This window comes from Phragmites australis, chromosome 15, assembly GCF_958298935.1.
Source record: "Phragmites australis chromosome 15, lpPhrAust1.1, whole genome shotgun sequence".
Lineage (NCBI taxonomy): Eukaryota > Viridiplantae > Streptophyta > Magnoliopsida > Poales > Poaceae > Phragmites > Phragmites australis.
The window spans coordinates 6,301,905-6,323,456 of NC_084935.1; the positions used below are offsets into that span (position 1 = coordinate 6,301,905).

At 45.0% G+C, this 21,552-nt stretch overlaps 1 protein-coding gene across 1 annotated transcript; it reads left to right on the forward strand.

Annotated features, from left to right (window-relative positions):
- Positions 1 to 8,073: 8,073 nt before the first annotated feature.
- Positions 8,074 to 17,176, forward strand: LOC133892455 (mavicyanin-like). The gene is made up of 2 exons (XM_062333245.1): positions 8,074 to 8,393; positions 16,547 to 17,176. Exons 1-2 carry the CDS (start codon positions 8,207 to 8,209, stop codon positions 16,930 to 16,932), a joined length of 573 nt encoding a protein of 190 aa, XP_062189229.1. The 5' UTR covers positions 8,074 to 8,206; the 3' UTR covers positions 16,933 to 17,176.
- The last annotated feature ends 4,376 nt before the right edge of the window (positions 17,177 to 21,552 follow it).

The window sequence follows — 21,552 nt, forward strand, 5'->3', positions numbered from 1 at the left end:
TATTTTGAATTTTGAGAGCATTAGAACATAATAATTTTTTATTTTTAAATATATCACCTGTTGGGAGGCGATATGAGTTTAGATTTACAATTTTTCAAAATAAACATATATATTTGTGTTGGGGATGATCTCCCCCCCCCCCTTCGGGTGGCAAGTTGAAGTCTACCGGTGGCTGAGCACTGATGACCTTCGATCGGAGGCCAAAGGTTGGTCTGTGACCTCCCCCGCCCGTGTAGACGAAGGCTGTGGCGGGCCTTTGGTCGGAGCCTGAAGATTGATCAGCGACTTCACTCGCCCGTGCAGGCAAAGGCTCTAACGTGCCTTCAGCCGGAGGCCGAAGGTTGACCCACGACGCCAGAGAGCAGGAGCGAAGGTCGTGGCGAACCTTCGATTCGAAGCCGGAGAGAGGCCCACGGCGTAGTCATGAGACTGGCCGAAGACCACCAATGGACGTCGAGGCCCACATAGCCGCTCAGGGCACAGTTGTAATTATGCAAATGTATTTGATTGTACCATAATACCCCCGAATATGCTGAGAATGTGGCAGTTGAGAGGGTGAAACTATAAATTCTAGTGTGGAGTGGTTGGGTACGGGCTATAAATAGGACCATAATGTACCTGAGGTGACAGAGGAATTAAGATTATTCACCTATAAACACGCGTCACACCCAGGAGCCTTCGGCTTAGCCTCAGAGCGAAGATTTTCTTTGTTCGGGACCTCGGTTCCAATAGTTGGCACCGTCCGCGGGGATCAAACAGACCGAAGCTATGCAACCCAAAAAGATGACAAAGCCACTTGGTACATCGGAGACATTGTCGGAGCTTTCGGTTGCAACCGGGGCTTTGGCCGAAAGGCCCCCTTCGGCGGTGCTGGGTCCAAGCAACGCTTCGACCAAAGGAGCTTTCGACGAGCGCGAATAACACGATGGTGTTGATGTCGCGCCCCAGGAGACAACGGAGACAGCCACGAAGCGGCCGTATAGGAAAACGTAGGAGCAGTGCGGGTCGTAGAAGCTAACGCTAGCGCCTGCTTCGAGGCTTCGGCAGAAGAGCGAAGGAAGGCGCACGTTGAAGAGTGGGATGACCAAGATGACTTCGCAGAATACGAAGATGAAGACGAGAAACAAGAGGAAAGAATAGCCAGGCTGGAAGCCGAAGAATTGGAGAGGCAGATTGCGCAAAAAAAACACATGCTAGATAGCCTGGCGGCAAGTCGAAAAGCCGCAGAATATCGCAGGCGAGCAGAAGAAGCCAGGAAAACACTGAAGAAAATGCAAGAAGAGATCGATATGCTGCATCGCGTAGAGGAAATGGCTCACCATGTGACGTCGTCGGAAATCACAACATGACCGGCGCAGGACCTTCGGCAACGGTCGTGCGCAGACAATCCAGAGTCTCTGCTCTCCATTGGCTTGCAGAACCAGCCGTGGCCTTCGGGCTTCAAGATGCCTAGAGTGGTAATATTTGACAGAGAGTCAGATCCAAGAGAATTTGTAATGAGTTTCGAGGCGACAGTCGAATCCGCTGGAGGAGACGATGCAACACTGGCGAAGGCCTTTGTATTGGCCGTGAAAAGGGATAGCAAGGTCGTGGTACTCCGCATCGCCTCCATGATCCATTTATTCATGGGAGCAACATCGCAACACCCTATACAGCAATTTCCAAGCAAATCAGGCGGACAAGATTACCGCAAGCGATCTCTTCGCACTGAAGCAGGAGCCAATGGAGACATTGCAAAGCTATATGCGTCGCTTCGTACACATTCGCTGTCAGGCGAAAGGCCTGAGCGAAGACACAATCATCGATACTGCCATACAGGGTATCAGAGGAGGACGTTTGACATGAAAACTTACAAGAAAGAGGCCAGGGAGCGTACAAGAGCTCCTCAATAAGATGGAAGAGTACGCAAGGTCCGAGCTCGATCACCTTCTGAGGAAGAATGAAATGGTAGCCTCGAAAGCACTAAAAACAAATACGTTAGCCAGAGAAACAGGCACTGGACACTCAAGAGACCGATTGAGGCATGTCAGAAAAGCCGAAGCATCCGAGTATACAATGAAACAAAAAGAGGTCAATCAGATAGACTCCGGACCAGTCGAAGTTGCTCAGGCGGTAAGCGAAGGGCAAAGTGGGGCTACTCGAGGATGCCGAAGTAGCAGAGGGCGAGGCCGAGGAGGCCGAGGTGGATGGGCTCCATATGACCCGGCCACATTCTATTGTGGGTTACATGGCGAAGGCGCTGGTCATAGGACTGAGCAGTGCCCACAGGTCATGGCCATGAAAGAAAGCTTAGCGAAACAATCCTTCGATCAAGCAAGAATCGTGCATCACGCCACACAATTTAGGCATGGCGAAGCATGGGAAAACAATCAGAACCGCAATCCAAGCACAACGTTCGCTAACTAGTGGCGACCAATGGTTGCGTCGGCACAACAATATATTCCCATAGCTTCGGCCCAGCCAGATCAGACGGCTGGACAATTTTCTTTCCAAGCAGAGCTACCTCCGCCTCCACCAAGACCAACGATCGAAGCCCCCCCGGAGACCAGCAGGTCGATAAGCACAGTGAAACGTTGATACAACGTAGTGTTGGCAATGTCAGGAGGATCCAATCAGGAAATAGAATCGAAGAGGCAGCGAAAAAAATATGTGCGAAGGGTTAACCACATTGGTATAGGGCCAACTTATGTTCACTCAAGATGGTCCAATGTGCCCATTACATTCTCACAGGATGACATGAGGGTTCTGGATTACCCGCACACGGACACCTTCATGGTTACAACAAACATTTTGGGAAATGAAGTGCACAGAATTCTGATAGATGGCAGAAACTCGGCAGATATCATCGCTGATCAATCCTTCCTTTACGAGCCCGACTAACACCTCGTCATCTACTTTGGACTGTCCAATCCAGTAAGTCTTCGGGCGATTTGATCTAGCCTTTGGCGCCATCGCACTGAGCTGAGGAAGCTAAGATGGTGAGAGACTTCGGAAGCAAAGAGAACGCGAGACACTTCGTACGAGAGCTGCAGATTAAGCGATTTCACGCGGTAAAAAAAGAAACTACCGCGTGGCTTGTATTTATAGCGGTGAAAAGGGGGGAGAGGCGGTTAAAACGAGACGCATCGAAAGTTGAACCGTAGCCTTAAAAGACGTTTCGGTATGCAGCGAAGACATTTAACGTCCATTGATATGACGGTTGTATAGGGGCAGGATGGTCATACCAACTTAAAAAAAATCTAATGCAAACTAACAATTGAGGGGGCAATCTGCAAAAATTCAACCTAGCCCCCGCTGGCCTTTGACGGGCCGAAGGGGACGGCGTTGAGATACATCTTCCGATTTACAGGCGCGGCCCCTCGAAGATGAACCTTACCTATAGGGGGCTACTGTTGGGGATGATCTCCCGCCCCAGTCAGATGGCAAGTTGAAGTCTACTGGTGGCTGAGCACTTATAGGTGTTGCAGTTGTGTTTCAGGAAATGTAGGCGAAGGCCACGGCAGACCTTCGGTCGGAGGCCGAAGGTTGGTCTGCAACCTCCCCCGCCCGTGTAGGCGAAGGCTGCGGCGGACATTCGGTCGGAGGCCAAAGATTGATCAGCGACTTCGCTAGCCCGTGTAGGCGAAGGCTCTGACGTGCCTTCGGCTAAAGGCCGAAAGTCAACCCATGGCGCCAGAGAATAGGAGCGAAGGTCGTGGCGAAGCTTCGGTTGGAAGCCGGAGAGAGGCCCACAACGTAGTCATGAGACTGACCGAAGACCACAAATGGACGTCGATGCCCATATAGCCGCTCATGTCACAGTTGTAATTATGCAAATGTACTTGATTGTATCATAATACCCCCGAATATGTCGAGAATGTGACAGTTGAGAGGATGTAACTGTAAATCCTAGCGTGAAGTGGTTGGATATAGGCTATAAATAGGGGCATACTGTACCTGAGATGACAGATGAATTAAAATTATTCACCTATAAACACGTATTACAAACAGGAGTCTTCGGCTTTCCCTCTAAAAGTAACTTTTTCTTTTTCGTGACCTCGGTTTGGACAATTTGCAATTTTTATTTTAAAACTATAAAATAACTGCAACGACCGGGGCCTGAGCTCATGGTGCCATCATGCTGAGTATCAACAACCGCACCGACCGGTTCACGCAGACACGTTGCCGGACACGCGACACCCGAATGCGTCGTCCGTGCCCGTCCTCCTCCGTTTCTGGAAGCTCGTGCCCGACGTGCAGGTTCGGCCGATCAGTAATTCAGTGCCGGTCACCAATCAACGCTGCCGTCTGTTCGTTGTCATGTTGCGGAGGTACTAGCTGGTACATGCTAGAAGAATCTCGCTTGGACTTCGGACCACTAGTCCCTACCAATGTAACCTGCCCCTATCGTCTAGCAGACCTGGCCTGCTGGAGCTGACGGACCGATCTGGCTAGGTATGGCCATGTTAAAGCACGACCTATCAGGCTTAACTAACTAAATAAGGTATGCTGTGCTGGCCCACGTATTGAAGACGTAGTCCACTGTATGGCATGTGAGCGATCGTGCCCCGCCGGGCTGGTACGGCGGGCAGGTGTGGCCCACGGTATGGCGTGTGACTTGTTAAAATGAGTTTTAGTGATTGGTTGATTTATTAAAAACTTTTTATTAGAAGAAAAAAAGATACAACCTATGCTCCAAAATTTATATGATTTTATTAGGAACTCTAATTTTTTTTCTTGCAACATATAATATGCTTCCTCAAGTGTCTTATTTAACTTGTAGTTCTTGTACATGATTTATTGATGCATATATTGTGCTTAGTAAAGCTTACATATTTTCCGTCTATTTCTATGTAGATTTTTTCAAGATGTTGCTATATTGATGATCAAATTCGTCTTGATCCATAAATATAAATATAGAATTGATTTGTTGAGATGGCTAACAATTAGCAAAAGATACATAATTAAAGATGTATGAGCCAGAGTAGTTTTATGGGTGTTGTCGTGATGAAATCACTGGCTCAGGCATGACCTGACTAGACTTGTCGTGAAGATCTGGCCCATCTAGCTATCTTATCGGGTCATGCCTGAGTCAAACTAAAGTCATTGTGCCTAGTGCTGGGCCATTTAGCCCGATCCAGTTGGCCAGCTTTATTGTCTAGCGTCAACTTACTCACGAGCAATTTGTAGCACGAACATGTTTTTATCGACTACTCTCTTCGGTACAAAATAAGTGTCATTCTAGGTTACGTGCAATCATCCGTTTCAAATTTTAGCTATAAATTATTATTTTTATATATTGAGTTTAGATATTTAAAAAATTACATAGTTAGATCTGTCTTGAAAAGTATTTTTATAATAATATATTTTTGATATATTTTATAATATATTATAATAAAAATTAATAATTAAGGTTGTATTTTGAGAACTGTATCGATATCTAAAATGATATTTATTTTAGACTAACATAGTGTCTCCAAAACCTAGGTGATTGGAGCCAGACTTTATTTTTTCTACTTTCCGGAAAAGAATTTTCTTGACGTCTTACTCATGCTGCACTACCGGCAAACACGTAGGCACAAGTAAAAATCTTGTGCACATCGGGCCAGCACCATTTGGCTTGAAACGAGCCTGTGATCCTGGAAATTCCCGGCCCCGGCGCGTATGTCTGTGTTACGCATCCGTGGACGGCATGAAGAATTTAGGACTCCCCTACCCGTTGCGCCATGCGCTCTGCCTGAGCCCAGGGGCGGATCAGAGGTCACCGTGTGGGCCTAGGTCCACCCAGAGATAATAATAATTAGAATACCTTTGAATTCGGTCAGCCTAATTCGGCAACTCCCCAATCAACTCAGGCGACCGTCGATCAGGGCTCCAACTGTACTACTAGACGTTGGGGTCGCCGACTCACCAGATCTCCATTCTCCAGCGCCGCTCCGCCTCCGCCGACCGCTGTCACTCGGTATCCTCCCTCACGTGCGACGTGAGGCCATTCGGCGAGACGGCAACAACGCCCACGCTCCCGGTCCCCAGTCCAGCACCAGCCAGTCGACCGCGCGTATCTCCCGACACAACCTAATAAAACTTTTGTAAATAACTTTGTAAGTAGTTGTGTAAAAAAATTGTGTCTACAAAACTTTCGTGAATAACATTTTAGAACAATTTTGCAAAAAAAGTTTCATTCAATACTTCTACAATAGAAAACTTTTAGCCAACAATATTAAGTGAACAAAACTTTATATGAAAAAGTTTATCTAAACTTAGGTTCTTAACTAAAAAAAAGGTTGTAGTGAACACATTTCGTGTACAACTTTACAAAATAAGTTTTACACAAAAAAATTACAGCAAAAGTATTAAAACTTTCGTGTACAAAGTTTTAGTATTTTTTTTTGCAAACTTTACAAAATAAGTTTTCAACAAAAAAAGCTTACAACAAAGGTGTTAAAACTTCTCCAATAAGTTAGCTTGAAACTTATAGAAAAGATAAATGACATGCTTAACTTTTAGAACAACAATGGATGAAGATTACCTCGTATCTCAGTGGGCCCACCCTATCTCGCCTCTTCCTGACGCTAACTCGAAAACAGAGATGCATGTGACTCAAAAACAGACTGAACTACTCGCGACCAAAAAAAGAAAGGGGTGACGCTGTCAGAGTAGCGTGCGACTTCGTAAGAAGCGGGCACGCTTAAAAAAAGATTTACTCGAACAACCCCAGTCGCCATCTCACCGATGTCCACCGACCACCGCCCATGTGCCCACGCACCATGGACCAGGGACCATGGTCTGTAAGTAACTCTATACTGCTAGCATACTTGATTAATTGATTCTCTGTTGAATTCTGAATAGCTTCAATCAAATTCAGAAATCAAATGGTAGGGTTAGTTTGATTTCCCCCCAATCATCCTATGCACATCTCATTCGGAGGGGTGGGGGCAAACATGCAGGCACATAGCCGGCCGATGGATAGTCATCAATCAAATTTTGAGTAGCATCAATCAAACTCTAAAGCCAGAACTATCGTAGCATTTGATTGATAATCATAGTTATTTAGTACTAACTTTGATTTCTAAATTCTGAATAGCAAACATATGCTCTGTTGAATTCTCTGATGAAACATAGCAAAAATATTCTGAATAGCAAATTATCATCTGTTGAAAGATGTCTCGTTGTATTTATAGAGTGAGACATGTTTTTACCGTGTGTGTTGATGATGTAATCAAGTGCTTCCAAAATAGAGGTCATTGTCGTGTGAAATTGAAGTTATATTTTTTTAATATAATTTGCAATTTATATCATGTAAAACCAACTGATACTCTTATTTAAATAATTTATATTCTATCTTATTTAAGTTGAATGTTAATTTTATTAGACTTGTGATATAATGTATATGATATTTGATATGCGTATTTGATCAGGTACATCCTTTTAATTTTTTCTGATCCACCGCTAACCGAAACTAGGCCAATCTCGGCATCCACACGTTCCCTTCCCTCGCTTCTGCACCCCATGTGCAGATTCGCGCGGATGAAGCAAAGCAGCGGAGCAGTGGTCGCGAGCCATGAACAGCGACCCGCGCCGGGCGGTACCGCGTGGACCCTGGTCAGGCCGGGGACAACAACGTCGAGCGCAAGAAATTACAGCACGGTGTCACAGAACCCAATCAATCAAACATCGATTCACACCGAACGAGATAATGTATTGTCAAAACCACCGATGATATGAGTATTTTAGGGATACAATTGATAAAGAAATGGAGTCATGGTATAGGAATAGTATCTAGACAGGAAAGAAGCAAGAAGCTAGGATCAGAGAATTGGATTTGGGGGAGAGGCAGCACAGGGGAGGAGGAGAGCCGATGCCATGGCATTCTTTCGTAGTTCTTGGATAGTTTGCGCAGCTGATGCATAGGTAGTCCGACCTTCACAACTGTCTAGGCCTGAAGCCAATCCACAAATCCAACATGACAGCCCACTCCAACGACGGCCATGACATTACACGTAAAACCCCACGCACCAAACGCAGGGGCATTTCCGGGAACCTGCGCCGCGAGCCGGGCTGGAAAGCCGCTGAGCTTTATTTAACCGGCGGGTCAGTCCTCAGTACCGCTGCCACCATCACTCTAGAGTGAGCAGGAACAACAGGGGAAGGGGAGGAGCGAGCTAGCTCAAGTGTCTCTCTTTCCCTCTCGTTCTCCAGCTCGTGTTTCGTTGCTGCTGCTGCTGCCATGGGTGGTGCGGCGAGGAGGGTGTCGGCCGTGGCCGTGGCGGCGCTTGCGGCGGCGGTGATGTGGGCGGGGGTGGCGGCGGCGGCCGTGTACGAGGTGGGCGACAAGACCGGGTGGACCGTCATGGGCAACCCCAACTACGCCGCCTGGGCCGCCTCCAAGACGTTCCATGTCGGCGATGCCGTTGGTACGTCTCAAATCTCGCCCTCTCTCGCACACAGCACTCCGTTTCTCTTGCTACGCACTATATTTTTCTTCAGAATTGTGTTGTGCGCATTAGAAAGAATTCGGAATTTTGATGTGAAGAGACCCCACTTTTGTTTGTTGGTGAAATCCGAAGATCGACCATGAGACCTCTCCTGGAATGCTCTACGCTCCCTGTGTTTTACTATGTTTTGCGTGCCAAGCTTTGCAAAATTCCAAGGAAAACTTCTAGTCTCCTGAACCGAGAACCGGAGTAGCAGAGTAGTGTAACTGTAGCACCTCATGAACTAGCTTTTTTTTGGCAAAAGTCACACAGCAAGTGGAAGCCACCTAGCAAAGCACTTCACCGTCCACTTCTCTACATCTACACCAAAGAAGTATACCACTAATACAGAGTGTGTTTTGTCACTTTCAGACTTCCAGTAGTAGTACTTATAACTTACTACTTAATTCTTAAATAGATACTGGTTTAAAAATTTAATTCTATTTTTAAATAGATGTCGTTTTAGATTTTAAGTGGTGTTTTACTTAGAGTGTCCATATTAAATGTTATTAAAATGTGGAGTTTTAATTGAATTAGTGTGTTGAATTGATGACTTATGTAACATTAATTGAATATTGGATAATTGAGATGAGTAAGCATGTTATATAAAAAAAATTATTATATTTTGTATAACAAAGACTAAAATAACGTTAAAAGAAAATTGAACGTAGCAGTAGTGTTCGCTAAGAATTTCGGAAGCGCCCCCCTCCAATTCCGAGCAAAAACTCGTTCGCGTGCGGACACTTAGTCCCAGCAGCGAACACACTGCTTTAAATTTATATTTTTAAAATAAAATAATTTATCCAAATATTTTTATTGTACTTATAACTTCAACTTATAAATTTTAAAAATTAGAAATACCAACTTAAAAAATTGCGCTTGCGCGGCACCCAAGTGCTGGATCCGGCGCGTCGCTATCCTAAAGCCTTGCTATTTACTGGCAGCCTCTTCCACACGTGGAAGCATCCAAAAATGGTTCACGTCTGCGTCTCGAGCAACAGTGAATAGGCGCCAGCCGCTAGCGTACACGAGTATGCGCGCTGGCCGTTGCGATCTGTCTAGAGATGATAATTTATTCTAATTATCTATTTGTTTATGGATAAATATTTAAATAAGATAAGATATGATTAGCAAATGATATTTATAGTGTATTTATAGATAAAAAAATACTATCCGACAGGTAAATAAGTACGGATATATGTAAAACATATTCATATTCGTGAAATTCGTATACCTATTATATAAATATATTATGTTATATAAATATATCATATCCAAATTTTAATATTCTACATCATATAAATACTTTATTTTAATCCACCTCGCTATGCCATCGTTCACGTGTCGCATCGCTCCGATCCATCCTGTCTTGTCACTGCCACCTCATACCTCCCCATGCCACCCTATTGCCCCTATCTCACCCCGCCACCCTATCTCGTTGCCACTTCCGTTACGTTGCCCTGTCACGTCACGTCGTCGTGCTGTCTTATGAGTAAACAGGTATATCAACAGGTAATAGATTTAGGATTGATTTTTTACCCATGGACGTTCGTGAATATATTGGTAGATGGGTTAAAATTAATAAATATAAATATAGATAAGCACTATTCGTACATGTTGTATCTGATTGCCATTCATATCCCGACGTCGTTCACGCCCATCTGGTGCGGTGCGGTGCGGCGCGGCGCGGCGTGGCGTGGCGCGGTACGGCGGCTCGAGTCAAGGCCTCGTTTATCACCGCGCGTAAGCGTCCGGCGCCATAACTAGGCCGACTTTATCGACCGGACTTTATCGACCGCTACGACTGCAGGAGCAGCACCTACGAAATCCTATTTGTGTGATGGCCGATGTGACGGAGCATTAGGAAACACAGTGTCGCACCGATCGATCTGGGTTGGTGGGGGCAGTGTAACGGCCCGGCTGGCCAGCAGCACCGCAGCGTGCTTCCGGAAGACGACCCAGACGCGGCCCTTTCAACCCTAGTGACCCGCGCCAGCCATGCGGCCGTGCCCCGGCTGGCGCTTTTGGCGGGTGCGGGTGCGGGTGCGGCACGGCACCTAGCAGCTGGATCTCACGTCGGGCGGGCACCGCGCGGCCGCCCGAGCAACGTGATCGCAGCAGGACTGGACGAGGGGAAACGGGAGACCAGCTCAGGAATCCCCGTGGGTGTGTGGTCGCGCCTGGCGGCCACTGGCCATTTGCCTATTTTCTATCTGCTTTGCTGCCGCCCGCTGCGCTGCACTCGTCCGGTACACCGGCCGTTCTCGCCAGCCAGCTTTTCCGCCTTGTCTGTCTCTCGTCCCGCCCTGTTCTCTTCTGTTATTCTGTTCGCGAAGCTTTTAGCAGGAAAATACGGACGTCTCGACGTGCAGGCTGTCTGACTCTCTACAACCGTGATGTCACCGCGCAGTCACCTGCGCGAATGCCTCGCTAGTCGCTATCCAAAGGGAAAAGGATCGCATGTTCCCGATTCATCGAGAGGCCAGCTTGCTTTAGCTTTACCTTTCTTTTCCTGTGCGTGGAAAAGTTAGGATCGGTGTGTGGAACTGGAACCGCCGACGGAAATTAGCCGGGCACGCTGAGGCAAAGCCATCGTGTTGGTTTTAGCTCCAAACGGCTCTGTTTGCTTTGTTGCTCGCGTTTCATGCTTTTGGTACAGCGGCAATTAGACATGTCTGGTGATTATTTGAAGGCACACGAAGGTGCTTTTGCAGGACCCCAAAGTCCCCAACCGAAGCAAGTTTGGTGTCTAAGGAAAACTGATTTTAGCTTGTGCTTTGCATCGTCAGTGGGTACTTGCTCCAAAGCCTCACACTGTGGAATCAAAATGGAAAGGGTTGTAGCCTAGGCAAACCTACAATCCGAAGATGGTTAACATCAATATCATGCTTTGATCGATCATCATTCCACTCGCTATCGCCACTCACCAACGCAGTACTTTCTTGGTGGACCATGCTTTCTCTTCCTCGTTCAATCCTAGCTATACTCAGTTGGTACCATGATGTGTTGCTCTCCACATCTGCCTGAAACCCTTATTGCAACTTGTCAAATAATGTTGGGACCTGTTGTCAACTCACCGATGATGCATGCGCTCTCATTGTATGCTTCATGAATCATGATCTGCTCTTTTCTCTGAGCAATTTCTTGGCTGGTTGGTAGCCCTTGCCTCTCTGGGCCCGAAAGATGACTGCGTGTATATCGTCTTCAGCGTAGAGGAATCAAAGAATCTCAAATGTATATAGCCTATCCAGAAAGACAAAAAGGGTCTATGATTGTGCCAAACTACCATTTTTGCAATGTGGGTACCAGATTGAGGTAGGCCCATGAGCTGTAAAGTTAGCATGGTGATCATATCATTTGTTCCCACTCAAGTCAAACTAGTATGGATTTTATCTGGTTACCTTAAGTGGTTCTAGATTGAATCTCTGCATGATAGTTAAGATCTATTGTCCTTGCCGATCATATCTAAACTATCTGTCCATTAGAGTGGATGGAGAGTAAACTTGTGGTCTATTGGTATGGATGCAGGTAGCCAGATAGTGTGGAATTTTGGATTTGGAGTGCTTTAATTAAAGGCGTACCGGATCCGCTGATTGCGATTGAGTGGGTTGGTAGGATCTTGCTGATATGAATTGCCCTCGATAATTCATTCTGTTTCAGTCTCCACTCTCCAGCAACCAAAAGTTTGTCCATGAGGATGTGGACGTTTTATATGTCCCAGGGGCCCTTGACAGTAGGACATTAATATGATCAAGTGCATACTGAATAGTTTAAGAATCTTATGTGCATGAACAAGAACAAAGTCCTAAACTTTAAATTACTCGACTACAAGCTATCCAATACATCAACAAACATACACTTGCAGCAATTAACTCACTACATCATTAATCCTCATGATCTCAACATCAACATATCAAAGAACACTATCCTCCCTGATATGCCAACTAGCCATATACCATGAACTTGGGAGATGACTCTAATAGTAAGCTAGATGCTAGGCAATCAACACATATGACAAGAGAAGTACCAAATTAAGAGTAGACACGAGGATTTACGTGGAAACCCCTTACAGGGAAAAAACCATGGGCAACGGTGAGCAAGCAATCCACCATGAAGATGAAGTACAAGAGGTGAGAGCCAACAAAAGAGGGAAGGCTCTAAATTCTTCACAAATCTCACTCTTGAGTGGTTGGATTTGGTGGATCTAATACCCTCCTCACTTCTCCCTAACCCTAGCTTTCTCACACACAAGAACTCTCCTTTTTGCAAATGAGCTCGTACTCATCGAGAGAATACCCCTTCGAGTTTAAGTCTGGAGATCGCAGGTTTCGGTGGTAAGACCGTCAAAGTCTCAGTCAGATCGCCAGAGGTATTTTGCCTCTGTGCCTGGGCGGTCCAACCACCCAACACACCGTTCAGACTGCCAGAAGATTCCGGCCAAGTCCGAACCATCGATGGCCTCCAGGAGTCTGATCACCACACATACTCCAGTCTGGCCGCTGGCATTTTTCTGCCTGGACCAAAGTAAGATGTGAAAGAGGAGCTAGTCACATCATAATTCTCCACCTCAGCGATAATTGAGCCATAGAGCCAACACATCAAGTTTCTTGATGCCAAATGTTCAAACTTCAAATGCTTCATCTTCAAGTGATCAATTAACATGTAATAACCTCACCGCCTCCAATGCTCCATATGAAGCTAACTCGGGTGAGCACGGACACCAACCAAGTTCAAGCAATGCTCAAACTTGGCTTTTGGGACCACCTTGGTTAACATATCAGTCAGGTTGTCTTTTGTGCCAATTTTCTCAACACACAAAGCTTTCTTTTTCACATGAAGCCGAATAAAGAAATTACGCACATCAATATGTTTGGTTCTCTCATGAAATTTTTCATCTTTTGCAAGGTGAATCGCACTTTGATTATCACAAAAGACAACACGATCAACTTACGCAATGCCTAAATCACCAAGAAAATCATACAACCAAATAGCCTCTTTCACTGCCTCAGCCAAAGATATAAACTCAGGTTTTGTGGTGGATAATACAATTGTATGCTGCAAAGTTGCCCTCTAGCTAACACAAGACCCACAAAGCTGAAACACATAACCAGTGAGGGAGCGCCTCTCATCAAGATCACCGGTAAAATCAGAATCAGAACAACCAACAACCTATCCCAGATTTGCTACCCTTTGATTAAACATCAAACCATATTTGCTTGTGCCTCTAAGATACCAGAGGATCCACTGAACTGCTTTCCAATGTTCTTTGCCTAGCTTTGAGATGAAACGGCTCACAACACTAACTGCATGTGCAATATCAGGACGTGTGCAAACCATAGCGAACATCAAACTGCCAACTGCACATGCATAAGGAACTCTAGACATGTACCTTTCCTCCTCTGCATCCACTAGGCCAAATAAAGTAGACAACCTGAAATGAGCAGCCAATGGAGTAGAAACGGGCTTCGCTCATGACATGTGAAAACGATGCAAAACTTTCTCAATATATTGACTCTAAGAAAGCCAAAGTCTACGATGAATATCCATACCCAACAACCTTCTAGCTGCACCCTATCCTACGACTCAATCTTACTCTTGAGCATGGCCTTAGTTTCATCATAGCATATCGACTCTTTCTTGCAATAAGGATATCATCAACATAAACAACATATACACCCTTGAGCCATCTGTAAGAACTTGCTAAAACACACAAGTATCATATGAACTTTTAAATCCATGACTACTAACATAAGAATCGAAACGATGGTATCATTGCCTTGGAGACTGCTTCAAGCCATATAATGACTTCTTTAGCAAATAAACGTGGTTTCCTTTGCCTTCAACCACGAAACCCTCTTGTTGTGCCTAAAAGATCTCCTCCTCAAGTTCACCATAAAGAAACGTGGTCTTCATATCCATTTGCTCTAATTCCAAATCAAATAGAGCAACCAAAGCTAACAAAGCCCGAATCGAAGTATGCTTCACAACTAGAGATAATACCTCATGATAATCAATTCCTTCCTTCTAATTGAAGCCCTTTGCCACCAATATAGTCTTGTACCTTGGAGCATCAACTCCTGGAGAAGCATCTTTGAGCTTAAACATCCATTTACAACCAACAATCTTGTGTCTTTTGGGCGGCAACACCAAGTCCCAAGTGCAATTCTTATGCAATGATTCCATCTCTTCTGTCATAGACTGGACCTAACTGCTGCTTGAGGACTGCGAACTGCCTCTCTGTAAGTGTTAGGCTCATCATGCTCAATATCCTCGACAACTGTCAAAGCGAAAGCAGTTGTACCTCTGCCTCTCGCAACTGGTGTGACCCACTCTCCATAGTGATGTGGTGGTCTCCTTAATCGTTGAAGATGATGTGCTATAGGAGAGTTTGAAGCCTCTGAAGCTCCACCTGAAATTGTATCCTCTTACTGACTATCAGCTACATCTGCCTCATGATCTACCTCATCAATGTAATCCTGAACACCCTTTGCAGACTCTGACAATAATGGTTGTTCCTGCTACTGTAAAATGTAGTAGACTCGGTCACTGGAGTCTCCACCTCAAATTGTTACCCTCTGTGCTATGTGCTCAGCCTCTGAACCACCATCTGTAGAAGCTCTACCTAAAGTGGGAGCCTCTCCCAATTGTCGACAAGCTAGAGTAACGATCGTCATCTCATCGAAGGTTACATCTCTACTGACGATCACCTTAGGGGGTCTAGAATCTTTACACCACAAATGATACCCCGTAACTCTATCACCGTAACCAAGGAAGACACACTTCAATGCTTAAGGTTCCAACTTGTTCTGGCGAATGTGAGCATACCCTGGACAACCAAATAACCTCAAGTGATCATAATGAAGTGGCTTGCCAGACCACACCTCATCTGGTGTCTTACATTCAATAGCTGTAGAAGGTGGGCAATTTACTAAATAGTGTGTTGTGGTAACTGCCTCTACCCAAAGACTCTGTGGTAGCCCCACATGAGAGAGCATGCAATAGTTCCTCTCCAATAGTGTCCTATTCATACGTTTCACAACTCCATTCTACTGTGGAGTACCAGCTGTGGTTTAGTGTCGAATAATGTCGGCATCTCAACAAAGCTTCTCAAACTCTCTTGAGCGGAACTCAGTGTCATTGTCTGATCTTAAATATTTGACCTTCCTTTCTGTCTGTGTTTCCACCGTAGCCTTCCACTGACGGAAATGAATGCATTAACAAACATACACTTATATCAATTAACTTGCTAGAGTATCAATCTCCATGATCCCAACATTAACATATCAAAGAACACTATCCTTCCTCATATGCCATCCATACACCATGAACTTGAGAGATGGCTCTAATAGCAAGCTAGATGATGGGAAATCAACACATATGGCAAGAGAAGTATTAAATCAAGAGTAGACACAAAGATTTACGTGGAAACCCCTTGCGGAGAAAAAAAAACCTATGAGCGACGACGAGCAAACAATCCACTGGTGAAGATGAAGTACAAGAGGTTGGAGTCAACAAGAGAGTGAAAGCTCCAAATTCCCTACAAATCTCACTCTTGAGTGGTTGGATTTGGTAAATCTAACACTCTCCTCACTTCTCTCTAACCCTAGCTCTCTCACACACAAGAACTCTCTATCTTTTGCAAATGAGCTCGTACTCATCGGGAGAATACCCCTTCGAATTTAAGTTTGAAGATTGCAGGTTCCAACGGTCAGACCGTCAAAGTCCCGATCAGATCGTCAGAGGCATTTCGCCTCTGCGCCTGGGCAGTCCGACCGCTCAACACACCGGTCAAACCGCTAGAAGGTTTCGGCTAGGTCCGAACCATCGATGGCCTTCAGGAATCTAACCGTCATACGTACTCCGATCTGACCGCTAATATTTTTCTATTTAGATTGAAGCAAGACGTGAAAGAGGAGCGGGCACTATCTCACGTAAATTATATGTTGTTTCGAATGTTGCACTGGATTCTTCAGCAAACCTACTGATCATGCGTGGTGACGTTTTACTACTGATTTTGTTCGTCAACTGCTGCAAGTAGCTACGATTGAGACTGACGACATCCTTGTGACCTTGTTCTGTTGTGACGTTTGCAGTTTTCACGTACCTGAAGCAGTTCCACAACGTGCTGGCGGTGAGTAAGGCGGACTACAAGAACTGCGACACGACGAAGCCGATCACCACCTGGTCCACGGGCAACGACTCGGTCGTCCTCAACACCACCGGCCACCACTACTTCCTCTGCGGCTTCCCGGGCCACTGCGCCGCCGGGCAGAAGGTCGACATCCGCGTTGCCTCCTCCTCTGCTGCCCCTTCCGAGGCCCCCTCCGCGGTGCCCGCCCTGTCCCCCGGCTCCAAGCCCTCCGGAGCCGCCGCCGCTCCGTCCCCGCACGCCAACGCCGCGCCCAAGACCTTCGGCTGCTCCGTGGCCGCGACCATCGCCGCGTCCGCGCTTTCCGTGGCCGCGGCTCTGCTGGCCTGAGGCTTCTGTAGTCTGGCGCCTTTGTGAATTGTGAGGACATCTGTGTCTGTGACTGTTGTCGTATGAGCAGGAGCACTTGGACCTGTGTTTGTTTACTGTTTTGCCCTATAGCTTCATACACTGGTCTGGTTCTGTGGATCTTCGTCTGGGTTCGGGATTTCTACCGGTTGTCAATCACCTCATGTTCTGGGCTCTTCATTCATCTCGGTGTTGTTCTATCGATTGAGCACTATTTTTACTCTTACATTGCTCTAGCCTCTCATTAGTTTTCAGTTCATATGCAGGTTCTCATTTTTCGCGCATTTTTGTTGTTTCACGACCTCAACTGTCGCAACCTAAACTGTGTTTTGGACCTCTGGTAGGAACAATGGAAGTGTAAGCAATTCTGGAATGCTAATTCTCATGATAATTTCAAGTTTCCGTCAGGCCTCTGCTCCATTGGCCATTTCTCTGGATACTTGTACCTCCTTTGGAAAAGGACACGTATTGCAAGCAACTGAGAAATCTGTACATTTCTGAAAGATGCAAGATAATCGCCGTGGACACAATTATTGAGCGCACCTGCATGATTAATTTTTTTGCAGAAAATGCTCCCGGGAAGATGGGCGCTTGGTCCGCAGGACAAGGACTGCAATGTCACCAGCGATCAACTTACTTGACCTGGCAGGTGTGGCGCTGCTGATTTGGGGGGTGGTCCTGTCCTGACCTGCCCTACAAACGTTTATGTCCTGCCTGCATTTTCACTATCCGTATCTGTTTACATATGTGCTTGTCCTCTATGCTCAGCTACAGCCAAGTAGCAGGATAGCACGCTGAGCTCTTCTATGGTACCTGCCGATCTTTCTACACCGTTCAATCATACCAATCCAATAGATCAGTTCGATTTGGAAAATTTTATACTCCATCATCGAGTATGAGGTAGTATCGAACTTTGAAGGGCAAAACTGTAGCTACACATAACACAAGTCCGTTGTCGCGAATCAATCTCTCCTCTCCGCCGCCAAGCTATTCTTTCTCTGTTCTCGGCGGCTGCACATCCTAATCACCTTATGATTTATCCTCACCGCTGACCGATCCCACATTCTTGAACACAGTAACCCCTATTACTTCTTGTTACATGGACGGATCATTCAGTGGATCATGCCGTCGGGCATATTGCTTGTTCTTTGTTTGCTAGTTCGATCTTATTTTTCAACAAATGCTTTTTTATCTGAATTGGATGCGAAGCTCCACGTACGCCATGAAAGATTGATCTTAGTTCAGAGCATGTTTCTAATTAAGAGGAAGATTAATCGCAGTAGCGAAACAACCTACAAGGATTAAGTTCGATCGATTGTATTTGAAGCATGAAAGGACCGATGGTTCATCTTCGAACCTTTCCGCCATGGCCGAGGTACCGAGGTGATTTAGTGATGTAAGGATGCTGCCAGGAAATATTGTTACATAATTTAGGGTGATGCTGCTGTTCAAACACCTGAGAACGTATCACTTTTTAATCGATATCCACAACCACATGATTTATATTGGATGGATCACATTCTTTCTTCATCATCCATCGTTTCTTCCTCCTTACGACTCCCTCACGTCCACACACCGCCATTGACCTCGCTCCCCCGCCTCCCGCCCTCCTCCAGCCGTCTCCGACGATGTGCCCGTCGCTGAAGCCACTGCCACTGCCCCGCCACGCTAAACTGGCTCTATTGGTGCACTTCCTCTCACCCCCGCCCTCTCCACGCTTATCCAGCAGTTCGACGCCTGCCGCCCACAGTAGGAGACATCCCCTTGCTATTTCGTCCCCGTTGTCTCGCTGCTCCATTCCCTCACCCACCATACCACCGGCCGGCCCTATTACCAAGCCTCTGTCTGAGGACAACAACCATGAAAGCCCTCATTCTCAAAACCCTAAAGCTCACAGAGAACGCTAGAATCCTGACAGATTGTGTGAACTCATGTTCACACAATTGACTGAAGAGTTCGGAGATTTTATGTGTCTGAAATGTAGGAAACACGCATAATTTAGGAAACAATTTATTTAGTCAAAACAAAAAGTCCAAAATACCCCTATAAATTGACGGTTAGATCTAAAATATACTCCCTGCTTTTTTGAGGAGTTGAAGGCACCTTAAAAACTCTCGAATTTAAAGCTTCTTGTACAGATCCTTCTCGCATTTTCTCATCTGCTTAGGCATGCTGTTGCTTCTGCTGCTCGTCCACAGCACGGCTCTGTAAATCCTACATGTACGGATCTACCCCACCCCGCAGAACTCCAGAGCTGGATGTGCTGCTAAATTGTGCCCGCAACATCATCCGCGGGTGTTTCCATGTTTGTTGCAACGGTTTACAGAAGTTTCTGTCTCTAAGCTAAAACTGTAGAGATCTCACTAGCCATTAGGCAACATCCAGACGGATCAAACTGAAAGTTTTACAGAAGGGGATGGCTCACCGCTTGAGAGTCGAAGGCAGCAAAGGCTGCAAAAACAACTCATGGATCCATGATGCAGAAGCCAATCTCAAGAACTCGCTTTCAGATCGTTCTGCACACATTGGCCCAGAGTGCCAGGGTGGCGAACTAACTTGTGAGGAATGATTGATTACTACAGTAGATTTCAGAGAAGGCCGTCAGGAGTCACGGGAGGAGGTCTGTACTTTGTCAGTAGCTGCGAACCTATTCGACTTAGCCACGGGCGTAACATTGGAGGGTAGCTGTTCCTGACATGTGGATTACATGTTATTGAACAACTGATTTCTAACGTTCACGTTAGAGGAACCGGTTCTCTACTTAGGATGTGTTTGGTTTGGAGATAAAATAGGATAGGAGGATATGATCATCTCTGTTTTTAAGGATGGTTGATCTCTTTTTTTGGGTGGATGGATAGGATATGCCTCTTTTTTTTTTTTTGGAGGGACGGGGACGGATGGGGTGAAAATCATCAACTAATTATATCTTTTAATTTTAAATAATAATCATTAATAATACACGAATCAACATGCACTAACACATATTAATATTACTCTTGCCATAGTCATTACTAATTAATAATAAAATATGCTAATTAACCCTAATCATACTCTAATTCGCTCATTAATTATCACTAATTAGCACATTAATACTTACAAACTCTAAATATCGTAGTAATATATATTAATTAGTAATACAACATACTAATATCACTAATCATTTTACTAATAAGTATGCTTAGCAAAGGCGGATGGTTTCGTTCAACCATTTTAAAGGGATGATTTCATACAGCATATTGAGGAAGGGATGATTTCATACAGCATATTGAGGAAATATTCTCTACGAGAGATGATCTCATCTCTGTTAACCTAAACTAAACACTATAAAAATAAGGATCACCCCTTCCATCCCCTAAACTAAATACACCCTTAGTTGGGTGTACTTTGGATCGTTCCTGTGCCATAAACAAGAATATACGTCGTAAAGCGGTTTGCGGGTCCGGTGTCATGGTGCGGTTACATTTTGTCCTTTGCGCTCAGCTTTCGTTAACGAGTGATAGAAGATGGAATATCATGTCATCTCAGGAGTGGCTTGGAACCTTATTTTATATTGGAACGGAACTAGCAAAGGGATCGTGTAATTACGCGGTTAGACTATAGTTGTACTATTCAAGATAATTTTGTCTAAAATAATATCAATAACACTATGCTCTTCACTTCTCTTAAAAAACAAAGACGATGGTTTTACTTGAGCATTATACGTGGTCTATGATCAGTCCAAGATGAAGATAAAACTGATTTTCTTACAGAGATGGCTCATGTGTGTAGTTTGGAATCTAAACCAATGATTATATAAGGGATTTCAACATCATGAGACAATATGAGGATAAGAACAATGATAATTTTTATACTAGATGGCCCCACGTATTCAATGCAATCATTGATACATTGAATCTTCGGGAAATCAAAATGACTGGAAGACAATATATACGAGCAAATGATTTAGTCCCACCAACTTTTGAAAAGTTGGATCATGTTCTAATGAGTATGCATTGGGATTTGAAATATCATAAGGTCACGGTTAAGGTACTTTATAGGTTCAATCTGATCACACTCCATTATTACTCAATGTCGGGGTTGCCTCCTTTCATGGTAAACAACCTCTCTTCAAATTTGAATTAGGATGGTTGATCCGTGAAGGATTTCATGAAATGGTAACCAACATTTGGCAATCGGAGCAGCAAGGTAATAATTCTATTGAAAGATGGCAAAACAAAAACAGAGCGCTGTGATAATATTTGAGGGGCTGTGCTAAACATACCTCTGGCATTCTAAAAAGGAGAAGAAACAGCTAACAATGAAAATAAATGAGCTTGATAAGAGGGCGGAGCATAATCCTTTAACGCCTAATGAGATAGCTTTCAAATATTATCTTAACGAAAGGTTACCTGACATTGTCAGAGAAAAAGAGCTCAAATAGTATCAACGAGCTAATGTCCAAGAGCTACTAGAGAGACATGATAATACTAAATATTTCCAATTAGTAGCTAGTGGGAAACATAGAAAGAAGAGAATTTATGAACTGGAACAAGAGAAGTGTGTTATTATTGGAGATGCAAACCTCAAGAAATATATCACAAAGTACTATAAGGGCTTGTTTGG